The sequence below is a fragment of the Pollachius pollachius genome, assembly GCF_949987615.1.
Source record: "Pollachius pollachius genome assembly, chromosome: 10".
NCBI classification, from domain to species: Eukaryota; Metazoa; Chordata; class Actinopteri; order Gadiformes; family Gadidae; genus Pollachius; species Pollachius pollachius.
In genome coordinates this window covers 5,147,967-5,174,195 of record NC_136943.1, presented here as the reverse complement: position 1 = coordinate 5,174,195, position 26,229 = coordinate 5,147,967, and the positions used below count along the sequence as shown (strand labels likewise).

Genomic DNA, 26,229 nt, shown 5'->3' with positions numbered 1-26,229 from the left:
GAGTAGGGAACGATTTCGAACAAAGCACGTCTTCGTCTTTGAGTTTTTTCTGTTACGTTTTCTGGTTTCTTTTTTCTCACGTCGCGCCCCCCAGGGGAGGCGCGCCTAACAGTTTGAAAACCACTGGTCTAGGTGTAGTGGTTTTCAATCAGGACCATTTATAACCGTTGCGTACGCACAATACGGGGCTGAAAGTGGCGTACGTGACTTTCCACGCCAAGGTTGTGATCTATAAAAAAATAACTTGACGTGAGAATGTGCGCAGCCCTAAGCAAACTCTGACCCATGCGTACGCATGGTTTGGAGGAAAAGGAGAATTGACGACACAGACGGTGTGGTGGTAAACTGAAGTCAGACTGAAGAAATGTAGAGTGAGAAGAACGATTATGTTTTATCATCGCCCTTTATAAATTTAATTTCAACCCGTATCATGCGTTAAATCTATGTAATCAGAATAATTTAAGTCAACTGCGTTATTTCTCAGTTATAACTCCAGAAACATCTCCTTAGAATCGAAATGAAAATTCAAAATCAAAATTCTCTATATTTAATCCCACTGACGGCGCGACTGCATGGAATAAAGCATCTGTCCAATATGTGTCAATAACATAATATTTTTATGTGACACTGTAAACACATAATCAAATGTCAATTAAATCCCAAGTGTGGAAAACCAAGCCACATACTCCTCATCACAATCGTTATATTATTGTCCGTTCCTCTTGATGCTTTTCATGACAAATCATGCATTAAAAAGGGGTTATGTTCAAGAACATTTTACGTGGGTGATTACAAACTGATAATCCAAGGTGTTCTCGGTCAGTCTTATTACCGTAACCCCTATAAATACAGCGGTGAGCCCCGTGTGTAATGCTGCACCATGGCACTGCTGGCAGTGCTGGAAGACCATGCAAATGGCAGGATTCGGAGGGAGAGGGTCTTCAGGGACCATAACGATTTACTGGTACATAAAAATATGTACTTTAATGTCAGACCACTTATTTTTGAATTCTGGGACTGTGCGTTCCGTGCCACTGACAGAGTTCACTGCTGCAGCAATATGTTGCCACTCACTCTGCTTTTTGTTGTTAGTGATACCAATCCCGTGGCCGCCAAACAAAACCATTTTTCGGCCTCCACCTCACCCAAAAAGTGAAGTGTCTCCACTTCAACCCCCGCGAAATTTCACTTTTTTACTTTTCTCAGTCCTTCTGCCATTGTTTCCGACAAGACATAATACTTGCATCTGAGTCTGTTTTATATGCAGATCGCATTCATGAGGTCGCTTGCATTGACCATTTATGGTTGAAAAGGGGAGTGTACAGGGCGGAACGTGAAGCTGATTCAGCTGCGCACACTTGTAGGCACTCTGTGATTTATAAAGCAAAGATTGCTTAGAGGTGTGCGTACACAAGGTTTTATAAGTCTGAATATTTTTTAGCCTCACTGTGATAATCTAGTCCAGATTTGAAGAGTGTTGGTGTAGTGGTTTTCAATCAGGACCAGTTCTAATGTGGTCTGGACCACAAAAAAGCATTGAAATGTGTCTTTATTGCATTTTCACAAATAGGGAAAATGGTTCACAAATCTGAAACGATGTTTTATATAATGTATAGGCTTACTTTGATAATCTAGTCCAGATTTAAAGAGTGTAGGTGTAGTGGTTTTCAATCAGGACCAGGTCTAAGATGGTCCAGATGCAAAAAAAAGCAGTGAAACCTCCCCTTTTTGGTATTTAAACTAATCAAATAAAGATTACATAAATTGTAAACTGTGTTCTAAAGACTGTTTAGACTCTCTTAGATAATCTAGACCAATAAAAGCGCCTTTACCGCGACTGAAGAGGTTAAACAACGAATAATAAGTCGCTCCATGCCGCTTGTTAAGAATCCCTTAAACTTTTCCTTAACTGCAGAATTGGATGCTGTGAATCGGATGCTAACTTCAGCGTCGTGTGTTCTAGGCTACTTGTATTATGATTCTACTTGTTTCTGATGACTTGGCTGATGTCCCTGAACTCAAAGATATGTCATTTGATGAAAACAACTCGAAACTGACTTCGTATTTGATCGTCGCTCTCGTGTCGATCTCTACCTTTTTCCTGACTTTTATCATTGTCTCATTGGGCATAAGGTTTTGCCGGAGGCGAAAGCCAAGAATGTTATTTGACGGGGCAGTTGATATACCCAGCGCGTATTTACCACCTAATTACGCAGATGTGGACGGCAATGGAACTTTACGCAGCACATACAATTACGACGCCTAATTATATGAAACCACTGGATCTAGAACCAGCGACTTCAAGTTTGCTACATCCTACAATGACAACACGCTCCTCGCAGACCAGACCATGTCGAAAAGACAATCAGACTTTGATGATGCGTTTGGGGACGCAGAGGGAAACCCAGAGGTAGGCCTTGGTCCAATTCAAATCTGCTGAATATGTTGATTTTGAATGATATATTTATGTACTTTATACATTAACTTTGTGTGATCAATCTAAATATGGGGAAATTAAGTTAATAAGGTCAGATTGTGGATTATTAATAAATTATGAATTCTGGTTTAAAACTAGTTTAATTTATTATTTGACCTTTACCATGTTAGGGTCAAATAACGGCCCTTATATTGTTTTTGCCATTGTTGAATGACAACAGATCTATGATTCCTTTGTGCTCAATAACCTAACCTTGGTCGGAAGAGTGTGACCAGGTCTTCAATGTATAGGCCACCATGTTAAGGACTTGTGCAACAATGCAATTTATGCATTGTCTCATAACGCATTCCGTATCCCTAGAAATAGCATGTTTTCCTAAAAAGTGATGTCAAGAACCTAGGTTATGAACATGTATTCATCATGGTTCAGTAGATGAATAATGGAAAACATCAAGATATTTTGCAAAACGTACTTCATACGTCACGTTACGTACTTATTATTTTGTGGTAAAACGTTTCTTGAAATTGGTTCCGATCGCAGATTGAATAACATGTAAGAATGGGAGTGTTTACTTTTCTGCATCGAAATGGAAGAAGTTTGTATTTGCATGAATGTCTGATCTTCAACTAATTAAAAACACAACAAAACACTTCCAGAGAAGACACATTAAACATATTGACCTAGAAACATAGAAGGTAGCAGCCTAGTATCACGTGGTGAGGACTGAATGGGTTGAATTCATATAAAATGCATGTGCTGGTTTAGCATGCTGGCTTCAAAAAGTTGCTTACTGATTAAGACGACCTTATTTTGTGTGTGTGTGTGTGTGTGTGTGTGTGTGTGTGTGTGTGTGTGTGTGTGTGCGTGTGTGTGATGCACTTGCTTCATTTAATAAAAATGAATAATTATATTGTCAGTGTTAAACTGATTTAATAAATGCCAGTATAAACATGTTGTTGCAAGTTGCCATTATTATACTGTTTATTAACCTTTCAATATTTCAATTATTCGAAATTGGACATAACTTTCTTGCCAACGTTGGGCAGGCCTTCAATCGAATGCAGTTCTCGTCATATTTGGTTTGAATATTCTCTTTTCTAAAGCAACATTTACATTAAGTGTTTAACACATGCGGCACTTCAATACATTATAATAATGTATATCATTAAAGATACTGTTATTGTTACTTGATAAAGAATCAACTTGATGTAACGTTGATCATTATGGACTATCATGTGTCAAGATTTAAATGGAGCATGAACGAACATTTCAAATGGAAAGGGCCAGGTTTGGTTTGCTGTGTTATTTGTGTGCTCATGGTGTCACTGTGCACCAATGAAACCAATCACTTTCTGACATCAACCAGCTAAGTGGGTCTGCGACGTGTAATCAGTACAGCAGACTGTAGTATATTGCAGAGGCAAACGCGTCGTGTCTGCTCTTTGGCTTATGGAAATATACCTTATATGTTTTGAATATAATATTTTTTACGGAAAAGGGCCGTTTTACGATAGGAATCACCGCTTTCCTGACGATGTTTTTCAAGGGGTTCATTATTCCCTGGTTTGTCTTTTTCTGCGCGTTTCTGCAATACACAAATGGTGACTTGGTTTATTCTGTTCAGGAGGAGATTAAACTGGGATCTGTTATTGGAAATATAGCGAACGATCTTGGTCTTGATGTTGGCAGGCTGTCGACTCGCAAAGCTCGTATTGAAACCGAAGGAAACGACAAAAGATGCTGCGATGTTAATCTACGGAGCGGAGATTTGGTTGTGGCGGAGAGAATGGACAGAGAGAAAATATGCGCGGCGAAGCCTTTGTGTGTTATTAAATTTGAGCTTCTTTTGGAAGCTCCGTTGGAATTGCATCGTATAACACTGCAGATCCAAGACGTGAACGACAACGGACCCACATTTCCAAAGGACAAAATCAAACTGGATATTAGCGAATCGGCTGTAAAAGGAGCGAGATATCGTGTAAATGCGGCCCACGATGCAGACATAGGCCAGAACGCTGTTCAAAGCTATGTTCTTCAACCAAATAGCAATTTCATCTTAAATATTCTAACTACAAGTTCTGGTATTAAATATGGCGAACTGGTTCTGGACAAGGAGTTAGACAGAGAGGAACAGAAGGAAATGCAATTATTGTTAACGGCCCTGGACGGTGGTTCTCCTCAGAGATCAGGTACTATAACCATAGATGTCACTGTGTTGGATGCTAATGATAACGCCCCAGTGTTTCTTCAGGCCGTGTATGAGGCCAGTCTGCCTGAAAACTCTCCGTTGAAAACCCACGTGATCACTGTTAGCGCTACTGACGCAGACGAGGGCGTTAACGGAGAAGTAACATATGAATATAGTCAGATATCTGATGATTCAAGGAAATTATTCTCACTTGATCAGTCAACGGGGGAGATTACTGTAATAGGTGACGTTGACTTTGAGGAAGAAAACAAATATGAAATGTTTGTGGAGGCCAAAGATGGATATGGCCTTTCTTCAGATGCAAAAGTGATCATCAGTGTAACCGATGCTAATGACAACGCCCCATTTATCACTTTAAAGTCGTTAACCAATCCCGTACCGGAGAATGTGTCACCTGGTACAGAAGTAGGCATTATTAACGTACAAGATAGAGACTCTGAACAAAACCGACAGGTCCACTGCTTTATTCAGCAGAATGTCCCATTTAAACTTATTCCTTCCATCAAAAACTATTACTCGTTGGTGACCACAGAACAACTAGATCGTGAATTGATTCCTGATTATAACATCACAGTTACTGCCAGAGACGAGGGCTCTCCACCTCTCTCATCCATGAAAACGATCCAAGTCGCTGTAGCGGACATCAATGACAACCCGCCTGTGTTTGATGAACGGTCATACAGCACATATGTGTCTGAGAATGTCAAATCTGGTCACATTATATGTTCAGTTTCTGCAAGAGACCCAGACTGGAGACAAAATGGCACAGTCATTTATTCTCTTTTGCCAAGTGCAGCTGATGGTGCTCAGGCGTCATCTTTTCTGTCTATTAATGGAGACACTGGGGACATTCAAACTTTACACTCTTTCGATTACGAACAGTTTAGGAGCTTCAAGGTCTATGTTATGGCACGAGACAACGGATCTCCTCCGCTCAGCAGCAACGTGACTGTGAGTGTCTTCATAACGGATGTGAATGACAACACTCCTCAGATACTTTACCCCGCCCCAGAGGGAAACTCCTTCATGACTGAACTGGTACCCAAAGCTGCACAAGGAGGTTCTCTGGTTTCCAAGGTGATAGGAGTTGATGGGGACTCTGGACAGAACGCCTGGCTGTCCTATCAGATCATTAAGTCCACTGATCCGGGACTTTTCAAAATCGATCTTCACAGTGGGGAGATCAGGACCCAGCGAGACATTTCCGATTCTGACAACATGAAACAGAACATTGTAGTGTCTGTAAAGGATAACGGACAGCCCTCCCTTTCTGCTACATGTTCCATGTTTTTACTGATTTCTGATAACTTGGCTGAAGTACCAGAACTGAAGGACATAGCTTATGAAGATAGTAGTTTTAAATTAACATCTTATCTGATCATCGCGCTGGTATCCGTCTCCACCTTTTTCCTGACTTTCATTATTATCATTCTGGGAGTGAGGTTTTGTCGGAGGAGAAAGCCCAGACTGTTATTTGATGGAGCGGTTGCTATTCCCAGCTCTTATCTCCCTCCAAACTATGCAGATGTGGACGGCACTGGAACTTTACGCAGCACATATAATTATGATGCTTATTTAACCACTGGATCTAGAACAAGTGACTTTAAATTTGTCACTTCTTACAATGACAACACACTGCCTGCAGACCAGACCCTGAGAAAAAATCCAACAGACTTTGAAGAAGTGTTTGGAGACCTGGATGTTTCCCCTGAGGTAGGCTGACTCTAGATGTTTTTCTTAATATGTACAGAGATCCAAACACAACAATTTCATTTTTTCTTACAATTTTTTTTACAAATGCTCATTGTTAAGCATTTACAACATGGACGACGCAGCGAGGAATGTAAGGCAGTTAGTCGGTTGGGTGTTCGACATATTTTGAGCACTACCCGGAATAAATTTCAAGCACAGGTCGTAGTAATTGGGATAGTCAAGGTATTTAGAAAATATATGGTTACAATGGAATCAATTTAGATAAATTCCTCAGGATTTAGCTTTCATATGTGCATACAGAAAATGATACAAGCTATATGATAGGATAATCCATTCAGAGTAGCAGCCAATACAGTGCATTTTCTGTCATTCTCATGTACAGAAGATTGTCTGAAGATTGTCTGATTGTCTGGTGCTGACGTATTATGACCCTGAATCATTTAATCTTTCAAAGCACAAACCGCTTTGTCTTGGTATTGTAATGTCTTGTTTTTGTCATTTTAATTTGTTGTATTACCATGAGAGATTAAATTGCATGTACACGCTTGACGTGTTATCTGGTATACTCATGGTGTCACTATAGACCAGGAAAGCGCTGTGATACCGACTCTCATGTCCATTGTGCTTATGACGGGCTCGATCACAAAGCCGAAGCTCGCATCCACGCACACGAGGTTTGAAACAAGTAGGGAGGAAAACGACTTCGGTAGCGTTGCTTTAATAGGGTGTAGCTCAAATGGTCATTGTTTTCAGTGTGATTGACGAGTGTGTATTGAACAGCTTTTGAACGAATATGGAGAACAGACATTGCGGATTTTACGGTTCGATCATCGTTTTCATTGTTTTATTGCACGTCATAAATGGCGAGCTGGAGTATTCAATTCAGGAGGAAACGAGGCTTGGTTCTATCATTGGAAATGTTGCAATTGATCTTGGGATTGATGTGGGAAAAATGACTGCTCGCAAAGCTCGTATTGAGACGGAACGAAATAGCAGAGGGTACTGTGAGATAAATCTTCGCACCGGAGACCTGACTGTTGCGAAGAGAATAGACAGAGAAGAGCTCTGTGGAGAAAAGGCTTTGTGCATTCTCAAATTTGAGCTTCTATTGGAATTACCCTTAGAATTACATCATATATCCCTGAAAATCGACGACATCAACGATAACACACCACTGTTTCCGAAGGATACAATAAAACTGGAAATTACAGAATCGGCTTACAAAGGAGCTCGCTACCGCGTCAACGCGGCCCATGATGCAGATATTGGCCAGAACGGCGTTCAAAGCTATATTCTTCAGGAAAATAGACATTTTGTTTTAAATACACAAACCGCAAGTGCTGGAATCAACTATGCCGAATTGATTTTAAACCATGAATTGGACAGAGAGGAACAACATCAAATGACATTATTGTTAACGGCTCTGGACGGTGGTTCTCCTCAGAGATCAGGTACTCTAACCATAGACGTCACTGTGTTGGACGCTAATGATAACGCCCCAGTGTTTAGTCAGGCCGTGTATGAGGCCAGTCTGCCTGAAAACTCTCTGATGAAAACCCACGTGATCACTGTTAGTGCTACTGACGCAGACGAGGGCGTTAATGGAGAGGTTACATATGGATTTAACAAAATGTCTGAGAAGTCAAGAAAGCTTTTTTCACTTGATCAGAAAACAGGTGTGGTTACTGTTATAGGTGACATTGACTTTGAGGAAGGATCGAAATATGAAATATATATAGAGGCCAAAGACGGTTATGGTCTCTCAACGGATACAAAAGTTATAATATTTATTACTGATGACAATGATAACGCTCCTATTATATCGTTAAAATCGTTGACCAATCCAGTGCCTGAGGATGTATCACCTGGTACAGAGGTTGGACTAATTAACGTGGAGGATATAGATTCGGAGAAAAACCGACAGGTCCTATGCTTCATTCCACAAAAAGTGCCATTTAAACTAATTCCTTCTATCAAAAACTATTATTCTCTGTTGACCACCGATAAATTAGATCGAGAATTAACGCCACATTATAACATAACAATTACTGCTATCGACGAGGGCTCTCCACCTCTGTCCTCGCTAAAAAACATTCAAGTCTCTATCGCTGACGTCAACGACAACCCACCTGTGTTTGAGGAACAGTCGTATAGCAGCTATGTCCCTGAGAACAACAAACCGGGCCACAGCCTGTGTTCTGTTAGGGCCCATGACCCAGACTGGAGACAAAACGGTACAGTGATCTATTCTCTTTTACCTGGTGAAGTCAACGGTGCTCCAGTCTCCTCTTATCTATCTGTTAATGGAGACACCGGAGTGATCCAAAGTGTCAGGTCATTTGATTATGAACAGTTTCAGAACTTTAAAGTCTATGTTATGGCACGAGACAACGGATCTCCTCCGCTCAGCAGCAACGTGACTGTGAGTGTCTTCATAACGGATGTAAATGACCACACTCCTCAGATACTTTACCCCACACCGGAGGGAAACTACTTCATGACCGAACTGGTACCCAAAGCTGCACAAGGAGGTTCTCTGCTTTCCAAGGTGATAGCAGTTGATGGGGACTCTGGACAGAACGCCTGGCTGTCCTATCAGATCATTAAGTCCACTGATCCAGGACTTTTCAAAATCGATCTTCACAGTGGGGAGATCAGGACCCAGCGAGACATTTCTGATTCTGACAACATGAAACAGAACATTGTAGTCGCTGTAAAGGATAACGGACAGCCCTCCCTCTCTGCTACATGTTCCATGTTTTTACTGATTTCTGATAACTTGGCTGAAGTACCTGAACTGAAGGACATGGCTTATGAAGATAGCAGTTCTAAATTAACATCTTATCTGATCATCTCGCTGGTATCCGTCTCCACCTTTTTCCTGACTTTCATTATCATCATTCTGGGATTGAGGTTTTGTGGGAGGAGAAAGCCCAGACTGTTATTTGATGGAGCGGTTGCTATTCCCAGCTCTTATCTACCTCCAAACTACGCAGATGTGGACGGCACTGGAACTTTACGCAGCACATATAATTATGATGCTTATTTAACCACTGGATCTAGAACAAGTGACTTTAAATTCGTCACGTCTTACAATGACAACACACTGCCTGCAGACCAGACCCTGAGAAAAAATCCAACAGACTTTGAAGAGGTTTTTGGCGACCTGGATGTTTCCCCTGAGGTAAAGAAATAACGTGTGTTTCAACTCCTAATATGTTCTCACTAAGAACTATAGTCGTTCAGCTTCTCTCTATAGCAGCTCATATTCTGCGCTCTCTTTGGCAGTTCAACATTGGATCATGCATCTTATTTTTATAAATGTTGTCTTTGCTGGCACACATGATTCTATTGGTTTTGCATAGCTTGCATATTTGCACCTTTCATCTACCGTTTGTTATTATTAAGGGGCAATCCATTTTTAAGGGCCTCCATTTTATGAAAATTAATGTGGTAAGAAACAAGTTTGTTGCTGAAGAAGCAGTGAAGGATGTAACAGCCCATTATTTGTTTTTGTGGAGTACGATGTGCAGCACTTCATTTATTTTTAGAAGTCATTGCAAAAAGTTGCTCGTAATTTTAAGTGAACGATATTGTCGCTACACTGTTTGGGACAGATGTCTTTAACTTGAAGGGTGAGGGAGATATGATGGTTCAAGATATCCCAGAAAAACCTTTCCCTGTCACATAAATCCTCCTGTCTTGTTTCCATGCGGTATTGTTGTATTTATTCTTCCTCCTATAACTTTCCCAGTCTGTAACCAATAGTCCCACTTTGTTTTTGAGTGTTTGGAGGATTCAACATCTATTCAGCAGAGTTTTCTTTGTTATCAGAGGACTTTATTATTATAACACTATGTGTTAGCTGCTCCAACCACTATGTTACTGCTATAATATGTGAAGGACTGAATGAGGTGTTGAACGACCTGCATGCTGAGCTCTGTCTGATAGATCTCTGTTAATACTGACCAACTACATTATATGTCGCTGTCCATGGTGCTGGGATGTCCATTCAGTGCGGTTTAACGTTGTAATGCTTTCGTAAATACTGTACCATTTAATATGTATTATTTATGCATACTCGTATTAATTTCCAATGAATTCGTTTTATTGCTGAACAAAGCCTTTATGGTTTCCTTTTTCAGTTCAATTAGAAGTCCATAAAAAACGACGGGGAAAGTAAACCTAAATTCAATGGAAGGACTATTTGGTGTAACATGATTTACGTCCACTCTCAATATGTTATATTTCCTACTGACTCATGGTGTCACTATTCACCAGCAATTGAGTTCAACAAATACAATCGTCAGCATTTCGACCCACTATTGACGCGAGCAGAAGGTTACAAAGCTTGGACATCGTTCTACAGCGGTATTTAAGTCGAATGATCTTTTCGTCACTTCGAACAAATCAATTTCTTAAGAGCTTGGTTGGTTGTCTCGAAACAGTAGTTATATGGTATATTATTCTGTTTTACAATGGAACACAGTCGATTGGGCCTTTGTGTCTTTTTATTTTTATTGTTTGGAGTGCATTTCGTTCATGGCGACATGAGCTATTCGATTCAAGAGGAGATGAAGCGTGGATCTGTTATTGGAAATATCGCAATGGATCTGGGATTTGAACTCGGAACATTATCTATTCGGAAGGCTCGTGTTAAAACGGTGGGAAGCGAACGAAGGTATTGTGATGTCAATCTTAGAAGCGGAGAGCTCATCGTTTCAGAAAGAATTGACAGAGAGGAACAATGCGGAGAAATGCCTTCATGTGTTCTGAAATTCGAGCTACTTTTGGAATCTCCATTAGAATTACACCGTATATCACTACAGATACAAGACATAAACGACAATGCACCGAGTTTCCCGACGGATATTATCAAGCTGGAAATCAGTGAATCTGCTGTCAAAGGAGCTCGGTATCGCGTTAATGCGGCTCATGATGAAGATATAGGCCCAAACGCTGTTCAGAGTTACATTCTTAAACGGAATGACCACTTTGTTTTCAATATTCAAACGACAAGTGCTGGCAGTAAATATGGCGAATTGATTCTCGACAATGAGTTAGACAGAGAGGAGCGGAAGGAAATTCAATTATTGTTAACGGCTTTAGACGGCGGCTCTCCTCAGAAATCAGGGACTCTAACCATAAACGTCACTGTGTTGGACGCGAATGATAACGCCCCAGTGTTTAGTCAGGCCGTGTATGAGGCCAGTCTGCCTGAAAAATCTCCGTTGAGGTCCCTCATTGTCACTGTAAGCGCAATGGACGCTGACGACGGTGTCAATGGAGAAGTAACATATGGACTTGGCCGGATATCTGATAAATCAAGGAAATTGTTTTCCCTTGACCGACAGTCGGGAGAAATATTCGTTGCAGGTGACATAGACTTCGAAGATGGAACTAAATATGAAATATTTGTTGAGGCTAGAGACAGTTATGGTCTCTCTTCAGATACAAAAGTAATAATAAGAATAACTGATGTGAATGACAACTCACCAGCAATATCTTTGATATCGTTGACCAATCCTATACCAGAAGACGTGTCACCTGGTACAGAGGTGGGACTTATAAACGTGCAGGATAGAGATTTTGGGAGAAATCAAAAAGTTTGTTGCGCTATTCAGCAAACCGTTCCTTTTAAACTCATCCCTTCTATCGAAAATTACTATGCTTTGGTAACGACAGAGAAACTAGACAGGGAACTAGTGTCTGAATACAACATTACAATATCCGCCACCGATGAGGGCTCTCCTCCTCTGTCGTCAGTCAAAGTTGTTCATATCTCAATAGCTGACGTCAACGACAACCCACCTGTGTTTGAGGAACAGTCGTATAGCAGCTATGTCCCTGAGAACAACAAACCGGGCCACAGCCTGTGTTCTGTTAGGGCCCATGACCCAGACTGGAGACAAAACGGTACAGTGATCTATTCTCTTTTACCTGGTGAAGTGAACGATGCTCCAGTCTCCTCGTATCTATCTGTTAATGGAGACACCGGTGTGATCCAAAGTGTCAGGTCGTTTGATTATGAACAGTTTAGGAGCTTTAAAGTCTATGTAATGGCACGAGACAACGGATCTCCTCCGCTCAGCAGCAACGTGACTGTGAGTGTCTTCATAACGGATGTAAACGACAACACTCCTCAGATACTTTACCCCGCCCCAGAGGGAAACTCCTTCATGACTGAACTGGTACCCAAAGGTGCACAAGGAGGTTCTCTGGTTTCCAAGGTGATAGCAGTTGATGGGGACTCTGGACAGAACGCCTGGCTGTCCTATCAGATCATTAAGTCCACTGATCCGGGACTTTTCAAAATCGATCTGCACAGTGGGGAGATCAGGACCCAGCGAGACATTTCTGATTCCGACAACATGAAACAGAACATTGTAGTGTCTGTAAAGGATAACGGACAGCCCTCCCTCTCTGCTACATGTTCCATTTTTTTAGTGATTTCTGATAACTTGGCTGAAGTACCAGAATTGAAGGACATAGCTTATGAAGATAGCAGTTCTAAATTAACATCTTATCTGATCATCGCGCTGGTATCCGTCTCCACCTTTTTCCTGACTTTCATTATTATCATTCTGGGATTGAGGTTTTGTCGGAGGAGAAAGCCCAGACTGTTATTTGATGGAGCGGTTGCTATTCCCAGCTCTTATCTCCCTCCAAACTACGCAGATGTGGACGGCACTGGAACTTTACGCAGCGCATATAATTACGATGCATATTTAACCACTGGATCTAGAACAAGTGACTTTAAATTTCTCACGTCTTACAATGACAACACACTGCCTGCAGACCAGACCCTGAGAAAAAATCCAACCGACTTTGAAGAAGTGTTTGGAGACCTTGATGTTACAACAGAGGTAGGCACTGTAGCAAAAAAAAATAGAACATTTTAATTTCTATCTCATGCAATTACTTTGTAAAGGACGGTTTGACAGTTCAAATGAGCTCTTTCAGACATGTTTTTGTCCTTGCAGGCCCACACAGTGAGATCATTTTTGCGTACATTTTAAATGTTCATTATTTAATCGAGCATAAAGATGGCTATTTTATGTTGCATTCCTATTTATAGTCTTTTATTACAGCATTTGTGTTTATTTCATGGGGTTGTGAAACAAAGTAATTTGTTGCTGAAGATAAAGTTAAGGATGTAATAGACCTTTTTTTCTTTCTGTGGTAAAAGTAAAAAAAAAGACCTTAACTTATTTTCGGAAGGAAGTCAAAAAAGTTTTGTTTCTCTCTACACTGTTTGGGACAAATATCTTTACATGGACTTGAGTGATGTCATTTTTGAAGATATCCCACAAAAATCACTTTTACTGTCACATAAAACATCCTGTCTGGTTTCTATGTGGTATCATTTTTGTTTTTCTCCCTGCTCTAACTTTCTCTTTGCCCAGTCTGTCACCACGAGTACCACCTTGTTGTTGAGTATTTGGAGGCTTCAACCTGTACCCTGCAAAGCCTTCTGAGTAATCTGAGGACTTTATTTTGCCACTATGTGTTAGCTGCTCCAACCACTATATTACTGCTAAACTATGGGGATGACTGACTGTGGTGTGTAACAGTCTGCATGCTTAGCTCTGTCTGGTGGATTTCTGTCATGACCTGCTGCATGCTGTATCGCTGTCCAGGGTGATGGAATTTTCTTTCAGTGCTGTTTGCTATAGCAATGCCTTCGTAAATACCATGCTATTCAATTGATATTGATTAATCAGTTTTACTAGTAAGCATTGAATCAGTTATTGATTGACAATAGCCTAAAGTTTGTTAATAAAAATTGCCAAATTCCCGGACTTTCAAAAATGGAGCTGAAACGATGACTTAATTCAACAGCAGGCATATTTGGTGTAAATTGAAATACATCCACTCATAATATGTTGTACTTCCTACTGACTCATGATGTCGCTATGCACATGCAATTGAGTTAAAAATAATGCTGTGGTCAGCATTTCCACCCACCGCCTATTGACACCAGCAGAAGGCTACAAAGCTTGGACATCGTGCTACGCCGGTATTTAAGCCGTATGATATTTTCGCTAAGATCCATTTCTTTAGAGCGTTGTTGGCATTCTCGAAACACTTATATGGTATTTTATTTGGCATTACAATGGAACACAGTCATTTGGGCCTTTGTGTCTTTTTAATTTTATTTTTTGGACTGCATTTCGTTCATGGCGACATGAGCTATTCTGTTCAAGAGGAGATGGAGCGTGGATCTGTTATTGGAAATATCGCTAAGGATCTGGGATTGGAAGTCGGAATATTATCTACTCGTAAGGCTCGTATTAAAACGGTGGGAAGCGAACGGAGGTATTGTGATGTCAATCTTCCGAGCGGAGAGCTCATTGTTTCAGAGAGAATCGACAGAGAGGAACAATGCGGAGAAAAGCCTTCGTGTGTTCTTAAATTCGAGCTGCTTCTGGAATCTCCTTTGGAATTACACCGAGTATCACTACAGATACAAGACATAAACGACAATGCACCGAGTTTCCCTGCGGATAAAATCAAGCTGGAAATAAGCGAATCTGCTGACAAAGGAGCTCGGTATCGCGTTAATGCGGCTCATGATGAAGACATAGGCCAAAACGGTGTTCAGAGTTACACTCTTCAACGGAATGACCACTTTGTTTTCAATATACAAACTACAAGTGCTGGCAGTAAATATGGCGAATTGATTCTCGACAAGGAGTTAGACAGAGAGGAGCGGAAGGAAATTAAGCTATTGTTAACGGCTCTGGACGGTGGTTCTCCTCACAGATCAGGTACTCTAACCATTGACGTCACTGTGTTGGACGCTAATGATAACGCCCCAGTGTTTAGTCAGGCCGTGTATGAGGCCAGACTGCCTGAAAACTCTCCGTTGAAGTGCGTCGTTGTCACTGTCAGCGCAACTGACGCGGACGAGGGAATCAATGGAGAAGTCACATATGGACTAGGCCGGATATCTGATAAATCAAGGAAATTGTTTTCACTTGACAGTCAGTCTGGTGAAATATTCGTTATAGGTGACATAGATTTTGAAGATGGAATTCACTATGAAATGTTTGTTGAGGCCAGAGACAGTTATGGTCTATCTTCAGATACAAAGGTAATAATAAGTATAACTGATGTGAATGACAACTCACCAATCATTTCTTTAATATCGTTGACCAATCCTGTACCAGAAGATGTGTCACCTGGTACAGAGGTGGGACTTTTAAATTTGCAGGATATAGATTTTGGAAGAAATCAAAAGGTCCGTTGCACCATTCAACAAACAATTTCTTTTAAACTTATTCCCTCCATTGAAAATTACTATGCTTTGGTAACAACAGAGAAACTAGACAGGGAACTAGTGTCTGAATACAACATTACAATATCCGCCACCGATGAGGGCTCTCCTCCTCTGTCATCGGTCAAGGTTTTTCACATCTCAATAGCTGACGTCAACGACAACCCACCTGTGTTTGAGGAACAGTCGTATAGCAGCTATGTCCCTGAGAACAACAAACCGGGCCACAGCCTGTGTTCTGTTAAGGCCCATGACCCAGACTGGAGACAAAACGGTACAGTGATCTATTCTCTTTTACCTGGTGAAGTCAACGGTGCTCCAGTCTCCTCTTATCTATCTGTTAACGGAGACACCGGAGTGATCCAAAGTGTCAGGTCGTTTGATTATGAACAGTTTAGGAGCTTTAAAGTCTATGTAATGGCACGAGACAACGGATCTCCGCCGCTCAGCAGCAACGTGACTGTGAGTGTCTTCATAACGGATGTGAATGACAACACTCCTCAGATACTTTACCCCGCCCCGGAGGGAAACTCCTTCATGACTGAACTGGTACCCAAAGCTGCACAAGGAGGTTCTCTGGTTTCCAAGGTGATAGCAGTTGATGGGGACTCTGGACAGAACGCCTGGCTGTCCTATCAGATCATTAAGTCCACTGATCCGGGACTTTTCAAAATCGATCTTCACAGTGGGGAGATCAGGACTCAGCGAGACATTTCTGATTCCGACAACATGAAACAGAACATTGTAGTCGCTGTAAAGGATAACGGACAGCCCTCCCTCTCTGCTACATGTTCCATGTTTTTGCTGATTTCCGATAACTTGTCTGAAGTACCCGAACTGAAGGACATGGCTTATGAAGATAGCAGTTCTAAATTTACATCTTATCTGATCATCGCGCTGGTATCCGTCTCCACCTTCTTCCTGACTTTCATTATTATAATTCTGGGATTGAGGTTTTGTCGGAGGAGAAAGCCCAGATTGTTATTTGATGGAGCGGTTGCTATTCCTAGCTCTTATCTCCCTCCAAACTACGCAGATGTGGACGGCACTGGAACTTTACGCAGCACATATAATTATGATGCGTATTTAACCACTGGATCTAGAACAAGTGACTTTAAATTTGTCACTTCTTACAACGACAACACACTGCCTGCAGACCAGACCCTGAGAAACAATCCTACTGACTTTGAAGAAGTGTTTGGAGACCTTGATGTTTCCCCAGAGGTAGGCACCCTCTAGAGTTTATTCTTGATATTTTCAGAGACACAACACAACAATTGTTGGTCTGTAATTATTCATTGTTTAAGACTTGCTCATTGTTGAGCATTTACGACACAGAGACACAGTGTAAAAATGTAAGGCAGATTGTGGCTTGGGTGTTTGACTCCCCAGCAGGACCTGGAATTCTTCTCAGACACAGGTTAAACGAATGGGGATACTCACAAGGTTCTTCAGAAAGGCTGATAAAAGGTTATGGTTACAATGGAATGAATGAAGTGACAAATTTTAAGATTGCAACCTTTGCTTGAGTACAAGGTTAAGCAAATAATTTGCATATTTTTAGTCCTTGTTTCTGAGAAAAAACAGTTGCTCCATATAAACATTGGATCAAATAAATAAAGATTAATTTTATTTCTTAGTACATGTATTTGATTTGAAAATAATGTGGCTATAAAACAATACTGCAGTACACAATTGAGTTGTCATATGAGCATAAACAAAAATGATATGTTATTTCCTAGTCAGTTAAAGAATATTAATTATATTTTCACAATAGCAGCCAAAACATTGCAGTCATGCTGATGAAGAATGTTCTGCCTCTGTCCGTGGTGAAGTCTTTATACGAAGAGCCTGAACCCTTTATGGTTCAAAGCACATGCTGCTGTGTCTTTTTATTGTATTGGCATGTGTTCTTGTTTTTGTTATTCATAATATCTTCATATAATTGTCTGTTGAGTAAATGGATTGCAGATACACGCTTTATGTGTTATATCTCTGGTATACTCATGGTGTCACTATAGACCAGCAAAGCGCTATGATACCCTCATGTCCAAAGTGCGTATTGACGGGATCGTACACAAAGCCAAGGCCTTTGTGCACGCTCACAAGGGTTGGGAATAGTAGGGAGTAAACCGACTTCAGTAACGTTGCTTTAATTTGGATGTAGCTCAACTGGGTATTGTTTTTAGTGTGATCGACGAGTCACGACAGTGTGTTGGACAAGTTTTCTACGAAAATGGAAATCATACATTGTGGATTCTACGGTTTGATCTTCGTTTACATTTTTTTACTGCATAACACAAATGGCGAGATTGACTATTCCATTCAGGAGGAGATGAAGCTTGGTTCTATCATTGGAAATGTAGCAAAGGATCTTGGGATTGATGTGGAAAAAATGACTGCTCGCAAAGCTCGTATTGAGACGGAACGAAATATAGCATACTGTGATATAAATCTTCGTACCGGAGACCTGACCGTCGCGAAGAGAATAGACAGAGAAGAGCTCTGCGGAGAAAAGGCATCGTGTTTTCTCAAATTTGAGCTTCTATTTGAATCTCCATTAGAACTACATCGCATATCACTGAAAATCGACGACATCAACGATAACACGCCACTGTTCCCGAAGGATACAATCAAACTGGAAATTACAGAATCCGCTGACAAAGGAGCTCGCTACCGCGTCAACGCGGCCCATGATGCAGATATTGGCCAGAACGGCGTTCAAAGCTATATTCTTCAGGAAAATAAACATTTTATTTCAAATACTCAAACCACAAGTGCTGGAATCAAATATGCTGAATTGGTTTTAAATAAAGAATTAGACAGAGAAGAACAACAGGGAATTAAATTTTTGTTAACGGCCCTGGACGGTGGTTCTCCTCAGAGATCAGGTACTCTAACCATAGACGTCAGTGTGTTGGACGCTAATGATAACGCCCCAGTGTTTAGTCAGGCCGTGTATGAGGCCAGCCTGCCTGAAAACTCTAATTTGAAAACTCACGTGATCACTGTCAGCGCTACTGACGCAGACGAGGGCGTTAATGGAGAGGTTACATATGAATTTAACAAAATGTCAGAAAAGTCAAGAATGCTTTTTTCACTTGATCAGAAAACAGGTGACGTTACTGTTATAGGTGACATTGACTTTGAAGAAGGGTCGAAATATGAAATTTATTTAGAGGCCAAAGATGGTTATGGTCTCTCTACAGATACAAAAGTTATAATATTTATTACAGACGCCAATGACAATGCTCCAATCATATTGTTGAAATCGTTGAACAATCCAGTGCCTGAGAATGTGTCACCTGGTACGGAGGTTGGAATAATTAACGTGCAGGATATGGATTCAGAACAAAACCGACAGATCCGCTGCTTTATTCAACAAAACGTGCCGTTGAAACTAATTCCTTCTATCAAAAACTATTATTCTCTGGTGACCACCGATAAACTAGATCGCGAAATAATGCCTCATTATAACATTACAATTACTGCTATCGACGAGGGCTCTCCACCTCTTTCCTCAATTAAAACCATTCAAGTCTCTATCGCTGACGTCAACGACAACCCACCTGTGTTTGACGAACAGTCGTATAGCAGCTATGTCCCTGAGAACAACAAACCGGGCACCAGCTTGTGTTCTGTTAAGGCCCATGACCCAGACTGGAGACAAAACGGTACAGTGATCTATTCTCTTTTACCTGGTGAAGTCAACGGTGCTCCAGTCTCCTCTTATCTATCTGTTAACGGAGACACCGGAGTGATCCAAAGTGTCAGGTCATTTGATTATGAACAGTTTAGGAGCTTTAAAGTCTATGTTATGGCACAAGACAATGGTTCTCCTCCGCTCAGCAGCAACGTGACTGTGAGTGTCTTCATAACGGATGTAAATGACAACACTCCTCAGATACTTTACCCCGCCCCAGAGGGAAACTCCTTCATGACTGAACTGGTACCCAAAGCTGCACAAGGAGGTTCTCTGGTTTCCAAGGTGATAGCAGTTGATGGGGACTCTGGACAGAACGCCTGGCTGTCCTATCAGATCATTAAGTCCACTGATCCGGGACTTTTCAAAATCGATCTTCACAGTGGGGAGATCAGGACCCAGCGAGACATTTCTGATTCCGACAACATGAAACAGAACATTGTAGTGTCTGTAAAGGATAACGGACAGCCCTCCCTCTCTGCTACATGTTCCATGTTTTTACTGATTTCTGATAACTTGGCTGAAGTACCAGAACTGAAGGACATAGCTTATGAAGATAGCAGTTCTAAATTAACATCTTATCTGATCATCGCGCTGGTATCCGTCTCCACCTTTTTCCTGACTTTCATTATTATCATTCTGGGATTCAGGTTTTGTCAGAGGAGAAAGCCCAGACTGTTATTTGATGGAGCGGTTGCTATTCCCAGCTCTTATCTCCCTCCAAACTACGCAGATGGGGACGGCACTGGAACTTTACGCAGCACATATAATTATGATGCGTATTTAACCACTGGATCTAGAACAAGTGACTTTAAATTTGTCACTTCTTACAACGACAACACAGTGCCTGCAGACCAGACCCTGAGAAAGAATCCAACAGACTTTGAAGAAGTTTTCGGAGACCTTGATGTTTCCCCTGAGGTAAATAAATAACATATGTTTAACTCCTCTTATGATTCCACTAAGAAATATGGTCTTTCAGCTTCTCTCTATAGCAGCTCATATTCAGCGCTCTCTTTGGCAGTTCAACATTGGATCATGCATCTTTTTTCATAAATGTTGTCTTTGCTGTCACACATCATTCTATTGTTTTTACATATCTTGCATATTTGTACCTTTCATCTGTTACCGTTGGTTATTATTATGGTGCAATCCAATTATTAGGGCGTCCATTTTATGAACATTATTGTGGTACAAAACAAGTTTGTTACTGAAGAAGCAGTGAAGGATGTCTTGCTTCCATCCTGTCTTGTTTCCATGTGGTTTTGTTGTATTTATTCTTCCTCCCATAACTTGCCCAGTCTGTCACAACTAGTCCCACTGTGTTGTTGAGTTTTTAGAGGATTCAGCATCTACTCAGGATAGTTTTCTTTGTTAACTGAGGACTTTATTATTATAACACTATGTGTTAGCTGCTCCAACCACTATGTTACTGCTATAATATGTGAAGGACTGAATGAGGTGTTGAACGACCTGCATGCTGAGCTCTGTCTGATGGTTCTCTGTTAATACTGACCAACTACACAATATGTCGCTGTCCATGGTGCTGGCATGTCCATTCAGTGCGGTTTAACGTTGTAATGCCTTCGTGAATACTATACCATTTAATTAGTATTATTTATGGATAATTTTAACAATATCAAATGTTGTTTTTTTTCAGTGAACAAAGCCTGTATTGTCTATTTTTTTAGGCTACATTCAAAGACCATAAAATACGACGTTGAAATTAAAACGGAATTCAATAGTAGGACTATTTGGTGTTATATGATTTACGTCCAATAACAATATGTTATTCTGCATACTGACTCATGGTGTCGCTCTGCACCAGCAATTGAGTTCAACAAATACAATCTTCAGCATTTCGACCCACCACCTATTGACGCAAGCAGAAGGCTAAGCTTGGACACCGTTCTACAGCAGTATTTAAGTCGAATGATCGTTTCGTTCCTTCGATCAAATCCATTTCATAAGAGCGTTGTTGGCAGTCTCGAAACAGTAGTTATATGGTATATTATTCTGTTTTACAATGGAACCCAATCAGTTGGGCCTTTGTGGCTTTTTATTTTTATTGTTTGGACTGCATTTCGTTCATGGCGACCTGAGCTATTCTGTTCAAGAGGAAATGAAGCGCGGATCTGTTATCGGGAATATCGCCAACGACCTGGGACTTACATTGGATGTAATATCTGCTAGGAAGGCTCGTATTGAATCAGAGGAAAACGAACGGAGGTATTGTGATGTCAGTCTTCGAAGCGGAGAGCTCATTGTTTCAGAGAGAATCGACAGAGAGGAACAATGCGGAGAAAAGCCGTCGTGTGTTCTTAAATTCGAGCTGCTTTTGGAATCTCCTTTGGAATTACACCGAGTATCACTACAGATACAAGACATAAACGACAATGCACCGAGTTTCCCATCTGAAAGAATAAAGCTGGAAATCAGTGAATCTGCTGTCAAGGGAGCTCGGTATCGCGTCGATGCGGCCCATGATGAAGATATAGGCCAAAACGGTGTTCAAAGTTACACTCTTAACCGGAATGACCACTTTGTTTTCAATATACAAACGTCAAGTGACGGTACTAAATATGGAGAATTAGTTTTAGACAAGGAATTAGATAGAGAGGAGCAGAAGGAAATCAGATTATTACTTTCGGCTCTAGATGGTGGATCTCCCCAGAGATCAGGCACAGTAGCGATAGACGTCACTGTGTTGGACGCTAATGATAACGCCCCAGTGTTTAGTCAGGCAGTGTATGAGGCCAGCCTGGCTGAAAACACTGCGATCAAAACCCCTGTAATCACCGTTAGCGCTTCTGACGCAGACGAGGGCGTTAATGGAGAAGTTACGTACGGACTAGGACGGGTGTCTGACAAGTCACGAAAACTGTTCTCCCTTGATAGACAGACTGGAGAAATATTTGTTGCAGGTGATATAGACTTTGAGGAGGGATCAAAATATGAGATTATTGTTCAGGCAAAAGATGGATTTGGTATTTCTTCAGACGCTAAAGTAATTGTAAGAATTACAGATATTAATGATAATGCCCCAGTCATTGCCTTGAAATCGTTATCCAATCCAGTACCAGAAAATGCAGGGCCTGGTATGGAGGTAGGCCTTATTAACGTGCAGGATAGAGATTCAGAGAAAAACCGAAAGGTTCGGTGTTCTCTTCAGCAACATGTTCCTTTTAAACTTATTCCGTCAATTAAAAACTATTATTCTTTGGTAACAACAAAGGAACTAGACAGGGAACAAGTGTCTGAATACAACATTACAATATCTGCCAGCGATGAAGGCTCTCCTCCTCTGTCGTCATTCACAGTTGTTCACATCTCAATAGCTGATGTCAACGACAACCCACCTGTGTTTGAGGAACAGTCGTATAGCAGCTATGTCCCTGAGAACAACAAACCGGGCCACAGCCTGTGTTCTGTTAGGGCCCATGACCCAGACTGGAGACAAAACGGTACAGTGATCTATTCTCTTTTACCCAGTGAAGTAAACGGTGCTCCAGTCTCCTCTTATCTATCTGTTAACGGAGACACCGGAGTGATCCAAAGTGTCAGGTCATTTGATTATGAACAGTTTAGGAGCTTTAAAGTCTATGTAATGGCACGAGACAACGGATCTCCTCCTCTCAGCAGCAACGTGACTGTGAGTGTCTTCATAACGGATGTAAATGACAACACTCCTCTGATACTTTACCCCGCCCCAGAGGGAAACTCCTTCATGACTGAACTGGTACCCAAAGCTGCACAAGGAGGTTCTCTGGTTTCTAAGGTGATAGCAGTTGATGGGGACTCTGGACAGAACGCCTGGCTGTCCTATCAGATCATTAAGTCCACTGATCAGGGACTTTTCAAAATCGATCTGCACAGTGGGGAGATCAGGACCCATCGAGACATTTCTGATTCTGACAACATGAAACAGAACATTGTAGTCGCTGTAAAGGATAATGGACAGCCCTCCCTCTCTGCTACATGTTCCATGTTTTTACTGATTTCTGATAACTTGGCTGAAGTACCCGAACTGAAGGACATGGCTTATGAAGACAGCAGTTCTAAATTAACATCTTATCTGATCATCGCGCTGGTATCCGTCTCCACATTTTTCCTGACTTTCATTATTATCATTCTGGGATTGAGGTTTTGTCGGAGGAGAAAGCCAAGACTGTTATTTGATGGAGCGGTTGCTATTCCCAGCTCTTATCTCCCTCCAAACTACGCAGATGTGGACGGCACTGGAACTTTACGCAGCACATTTAATTATGATGCATATTTAACCACTGGATCTAGAACCAGCGACTTCAAGTTTGTCAGCGGTTACAATGACAACACACTGCCTGCAGACCAGACCCTGACCCTGAGAAAATCTTCAGCTGACTTTGATGAAGCCTTTCAAAACACGGATGAGATTACAGAGGTAGGGCGCTTTTATGATTATTACTTTTATTATTATTAATAAACATGTCTTTATTGTCGACTTAGCGTTTGTGGCTGGAGGGTCACGGTTCATGTTTAGGTCCACAACGGAGACTAAGCTGCTTTTGTTGCCCCAAAGTAACCTGAAAATCCCTGAGGGACCACATTTTGTGTGTGTTCACAATCATTTTTTACATTTACATTTAGGGCATTTAGCAGACGCTTTTATCCAAAGCGACTTACAATGAGTGCATTTGTTACAATAAGTACATTTGTCATAAGAAGTAAAACAATATATCGCTGTCGGTACAGTAAAGACGTTCATAGAACCAAGTGCAAGTATTACAATCGCTAGGCTAACCCATTCCCCGTGTAAAGCAGCGATAGCAGCTACTGTAGATGCTACACAATTAAGTACCTTGATTAAGTGTAATGTACAAGTGCCAGGACGTACAACATTCAATGGTGGCTGTGCATTGGTTTCTATGCAGAGTTGAGATGAACTCTGAACAGGTGAGTTTTGAGTCTTTTGCGGAAGCTGGTGAGCGACTCTGCGGTCCTGACATTGGTAGGGAGCTCGTTCCACCACTGAGGTCCCAAAACAGAGAAAAGTTGTGACTTTGCTGATCGACCTTTGCTTGCTCTTAGCGATGGCGGTACCAGACGTCCAGCTGAGGTAGTTGAGCGGAGGGATCGAGCTGGGGTGTGTGGCTTTACTAATGCTTGGTGGTAGGCAGGGGCAGTTCCATCGACTGCCTTGTATGCCAGTACCATCATCTTGAATCTGATGCGAGCTATTACAGGGAGCCAGTGGAGGTCTCGGAAGAGGGGGGTTACATGTGAGAACTTTGGTAGGTTGAACACGAGGCGCGCTGCCGCATTCTGGATGCGCTGCAAGGGTTTAATCGCAGAGGCAGGGAGTCCAGCTAGGAGCGAGTTGCAGTAGTCGAGGCGGGAGATGACCAGTGATTGGACTAGAAGCTGAGCTGCTTCCCTTGTGAGGAAGGGCCGGATCCTGCGGATGTTGTAAAGTGCAAATCTGCAGGACCGGGCCACCGCAGTGATGTTTGCGGTGCAGCACAACTGATTGTCCAACACTGCACCAAGGTTTTTGGCAGTTGGAGAAGGAGATACAGTGATGTTCTCAACAGTGACCAGTAAGTCCATGTGTGGGCAATCTTTCCCTGGTATTAGGAGGAGCTCAGTCTTGTTGAGGTTAAGCCTCAGGCGATGGGCAGTTGTCCAGGTGCTGACTTCTGCCAGACATTCAGATATGCGTGTTGCAATCAGGGCTTTGTCAGATGAGGGAAAGGAGTGAAATAGCTGAGTGTCGTCAGCATAGCAGTGATAGGAAAAGCCGTGGGATGTAATTACAGAGCCCAGAGATCTGGTGTAGAGGGAGAACAGAAGAGGCCCCAGCACCGAGCCTTGAGGGACACCTGTATCAAGCGTGCAAGGTTTGGACAAGGAGCCATTCCATGTTAGCTGATAAGTGCGATTCATCAGGTAGGACGTGAACCAGGAAAGGGCAGATTCAGCTATGCCAAGCTCGGCGAGAGTGGCGAGGAGGATCTGGTGGTTCACAGTGTCAAATGCTGCAGACAAGTCAAGGAGAATGAGAACCGATGAGAGGGACGAGACTCTGGCCGCCCGGAGGGACTCAGTCACTGCGAGGAGAGCCGTCTCAGTGGAGTGTGCTTTTTTTGAAGCCTGACTGGTGAGGGTCAAGCAGGTTGCTAGATGAGAGATAGGAGGACAGTTGGTTAGCGACGGCAAGTTCCAATGTTTTAGAGAGGAATGAAAGAAGAGATACCGGTCTGTAATTCTGGATGTCAGTGGTATCAAGCGTTGGTTTTTTGAGGAGAGGCTTTATTCTGGCAGTCTTGAAAGTCGTTGGAACAATGCCAGAAGTGAGGGAGGACTTAATAAGTGCGGTTAGAAATGGCAGGATGTCGTTTGACACAGCCTGGAGGAGGGAGGAAGGGATAGTGTCAAGGGGGCAGGTGGTGGCATGGTTAGATGTTATAATTCTGTTGACCTCGTCTGAGGTGAGAGGGATGAATTGGGTAAAGACAGAGGTGGGGGTCGGGGGAGGGAGGATGGTGCCAGTGATAAAAGAGGAGCTAATGTCCTTTACTTTCTGGGTAAAGTAGGTAACAAAGTCATCAGCAGTGAGGCAGGAAGGAGGAGGAGGGGAGGGAGGGTTGAGGAGGGAAGAGAACAAGGAAAACAGTTTCCTGGGGTTTGAGGCGGAGGAGTTAATTTTGGTCCGGTAGAAGGCAGATTTGGCTGTTGACACAGTGGAGGTGAAACCTGAGAGAAGAAGGAGATAGTGAGATGGATCATTAGGACAGTCTGATTTCTTCCATTTCCTCTCAGCTGCCCGCAACTCTGCTCTATGGGTCCGCAGAGATTCAGACAGCCAAGCAGGGGTGGGTGAAGATCGTGCCGGTCTGGAGTGGAAGGGA

General features: G+C 42.0%; 3 protein-coding genes across 3 annotated transcripts; all 3 read left to right on the top strand.

Moving 5' to 3' along the window:
• Positions 1-2,350: 2,350 nt before the first annotated feature.
• LOC307081603 (protocadherin gamma-A12-like) lies at positions 2,351-13,837 on the top strand (the record flags this gene model as incomplete). Its single annotated transcript, XM_079744852.1, has 4 exons — positions 2,351-2,410; positions 4,323-5,190; positions 12,045-13,225; positions 13,766-13,837. The coding sequence occupies 4 exons, from the start codon at positions 2,351-2,353 to the stop codon at positions 13,835-13,837; spliced, it is 2,181 nt and encodes a 726-aa protein (XP_079600978.1).
• On the top strand, positions 7,153-9,555 carry LOC307081533 (protocadherin beta-15-like; the record flags this gene model as incomplete). Its single annotated transcript, XM_079744787.1, has 1 exon — positions 7,153-9,555. The coding sequence occupies one exon, from the start codon at positions 7,153-7,155 to the stop codon at positions 9,553-9,555; it is 2,403 nt and encodes an 800-aa protein (XP_079600913.1).
• Positions 13,838-14,475: 638 nt separating the features above from the next.
• Positions 14,476-23,879, top strand: LOC307081602 (protocadherin beta-15-like; the record flags this gene model as incomplete). Its single annotated transcript, XM_079744851.1, has 7 exons — positions 14,476-14,650; positions 18,051-20,263; positions 22,017-22,266; positions 22,663-22,806; positions 23,056-23,217; positions 23,569-23,762; positions 23,862-23,879. The coding sequence occupies 7 exons, from the start codon at positions 14,476-14,478 to the stop codon at positions 23,877-23,879; spliced, it is 3,156 nt and encodes a 1,051-aa protein (XP_079600977.1).
• Positions 23,880-26,229: the final 2,350 nt, after the last annotated feature.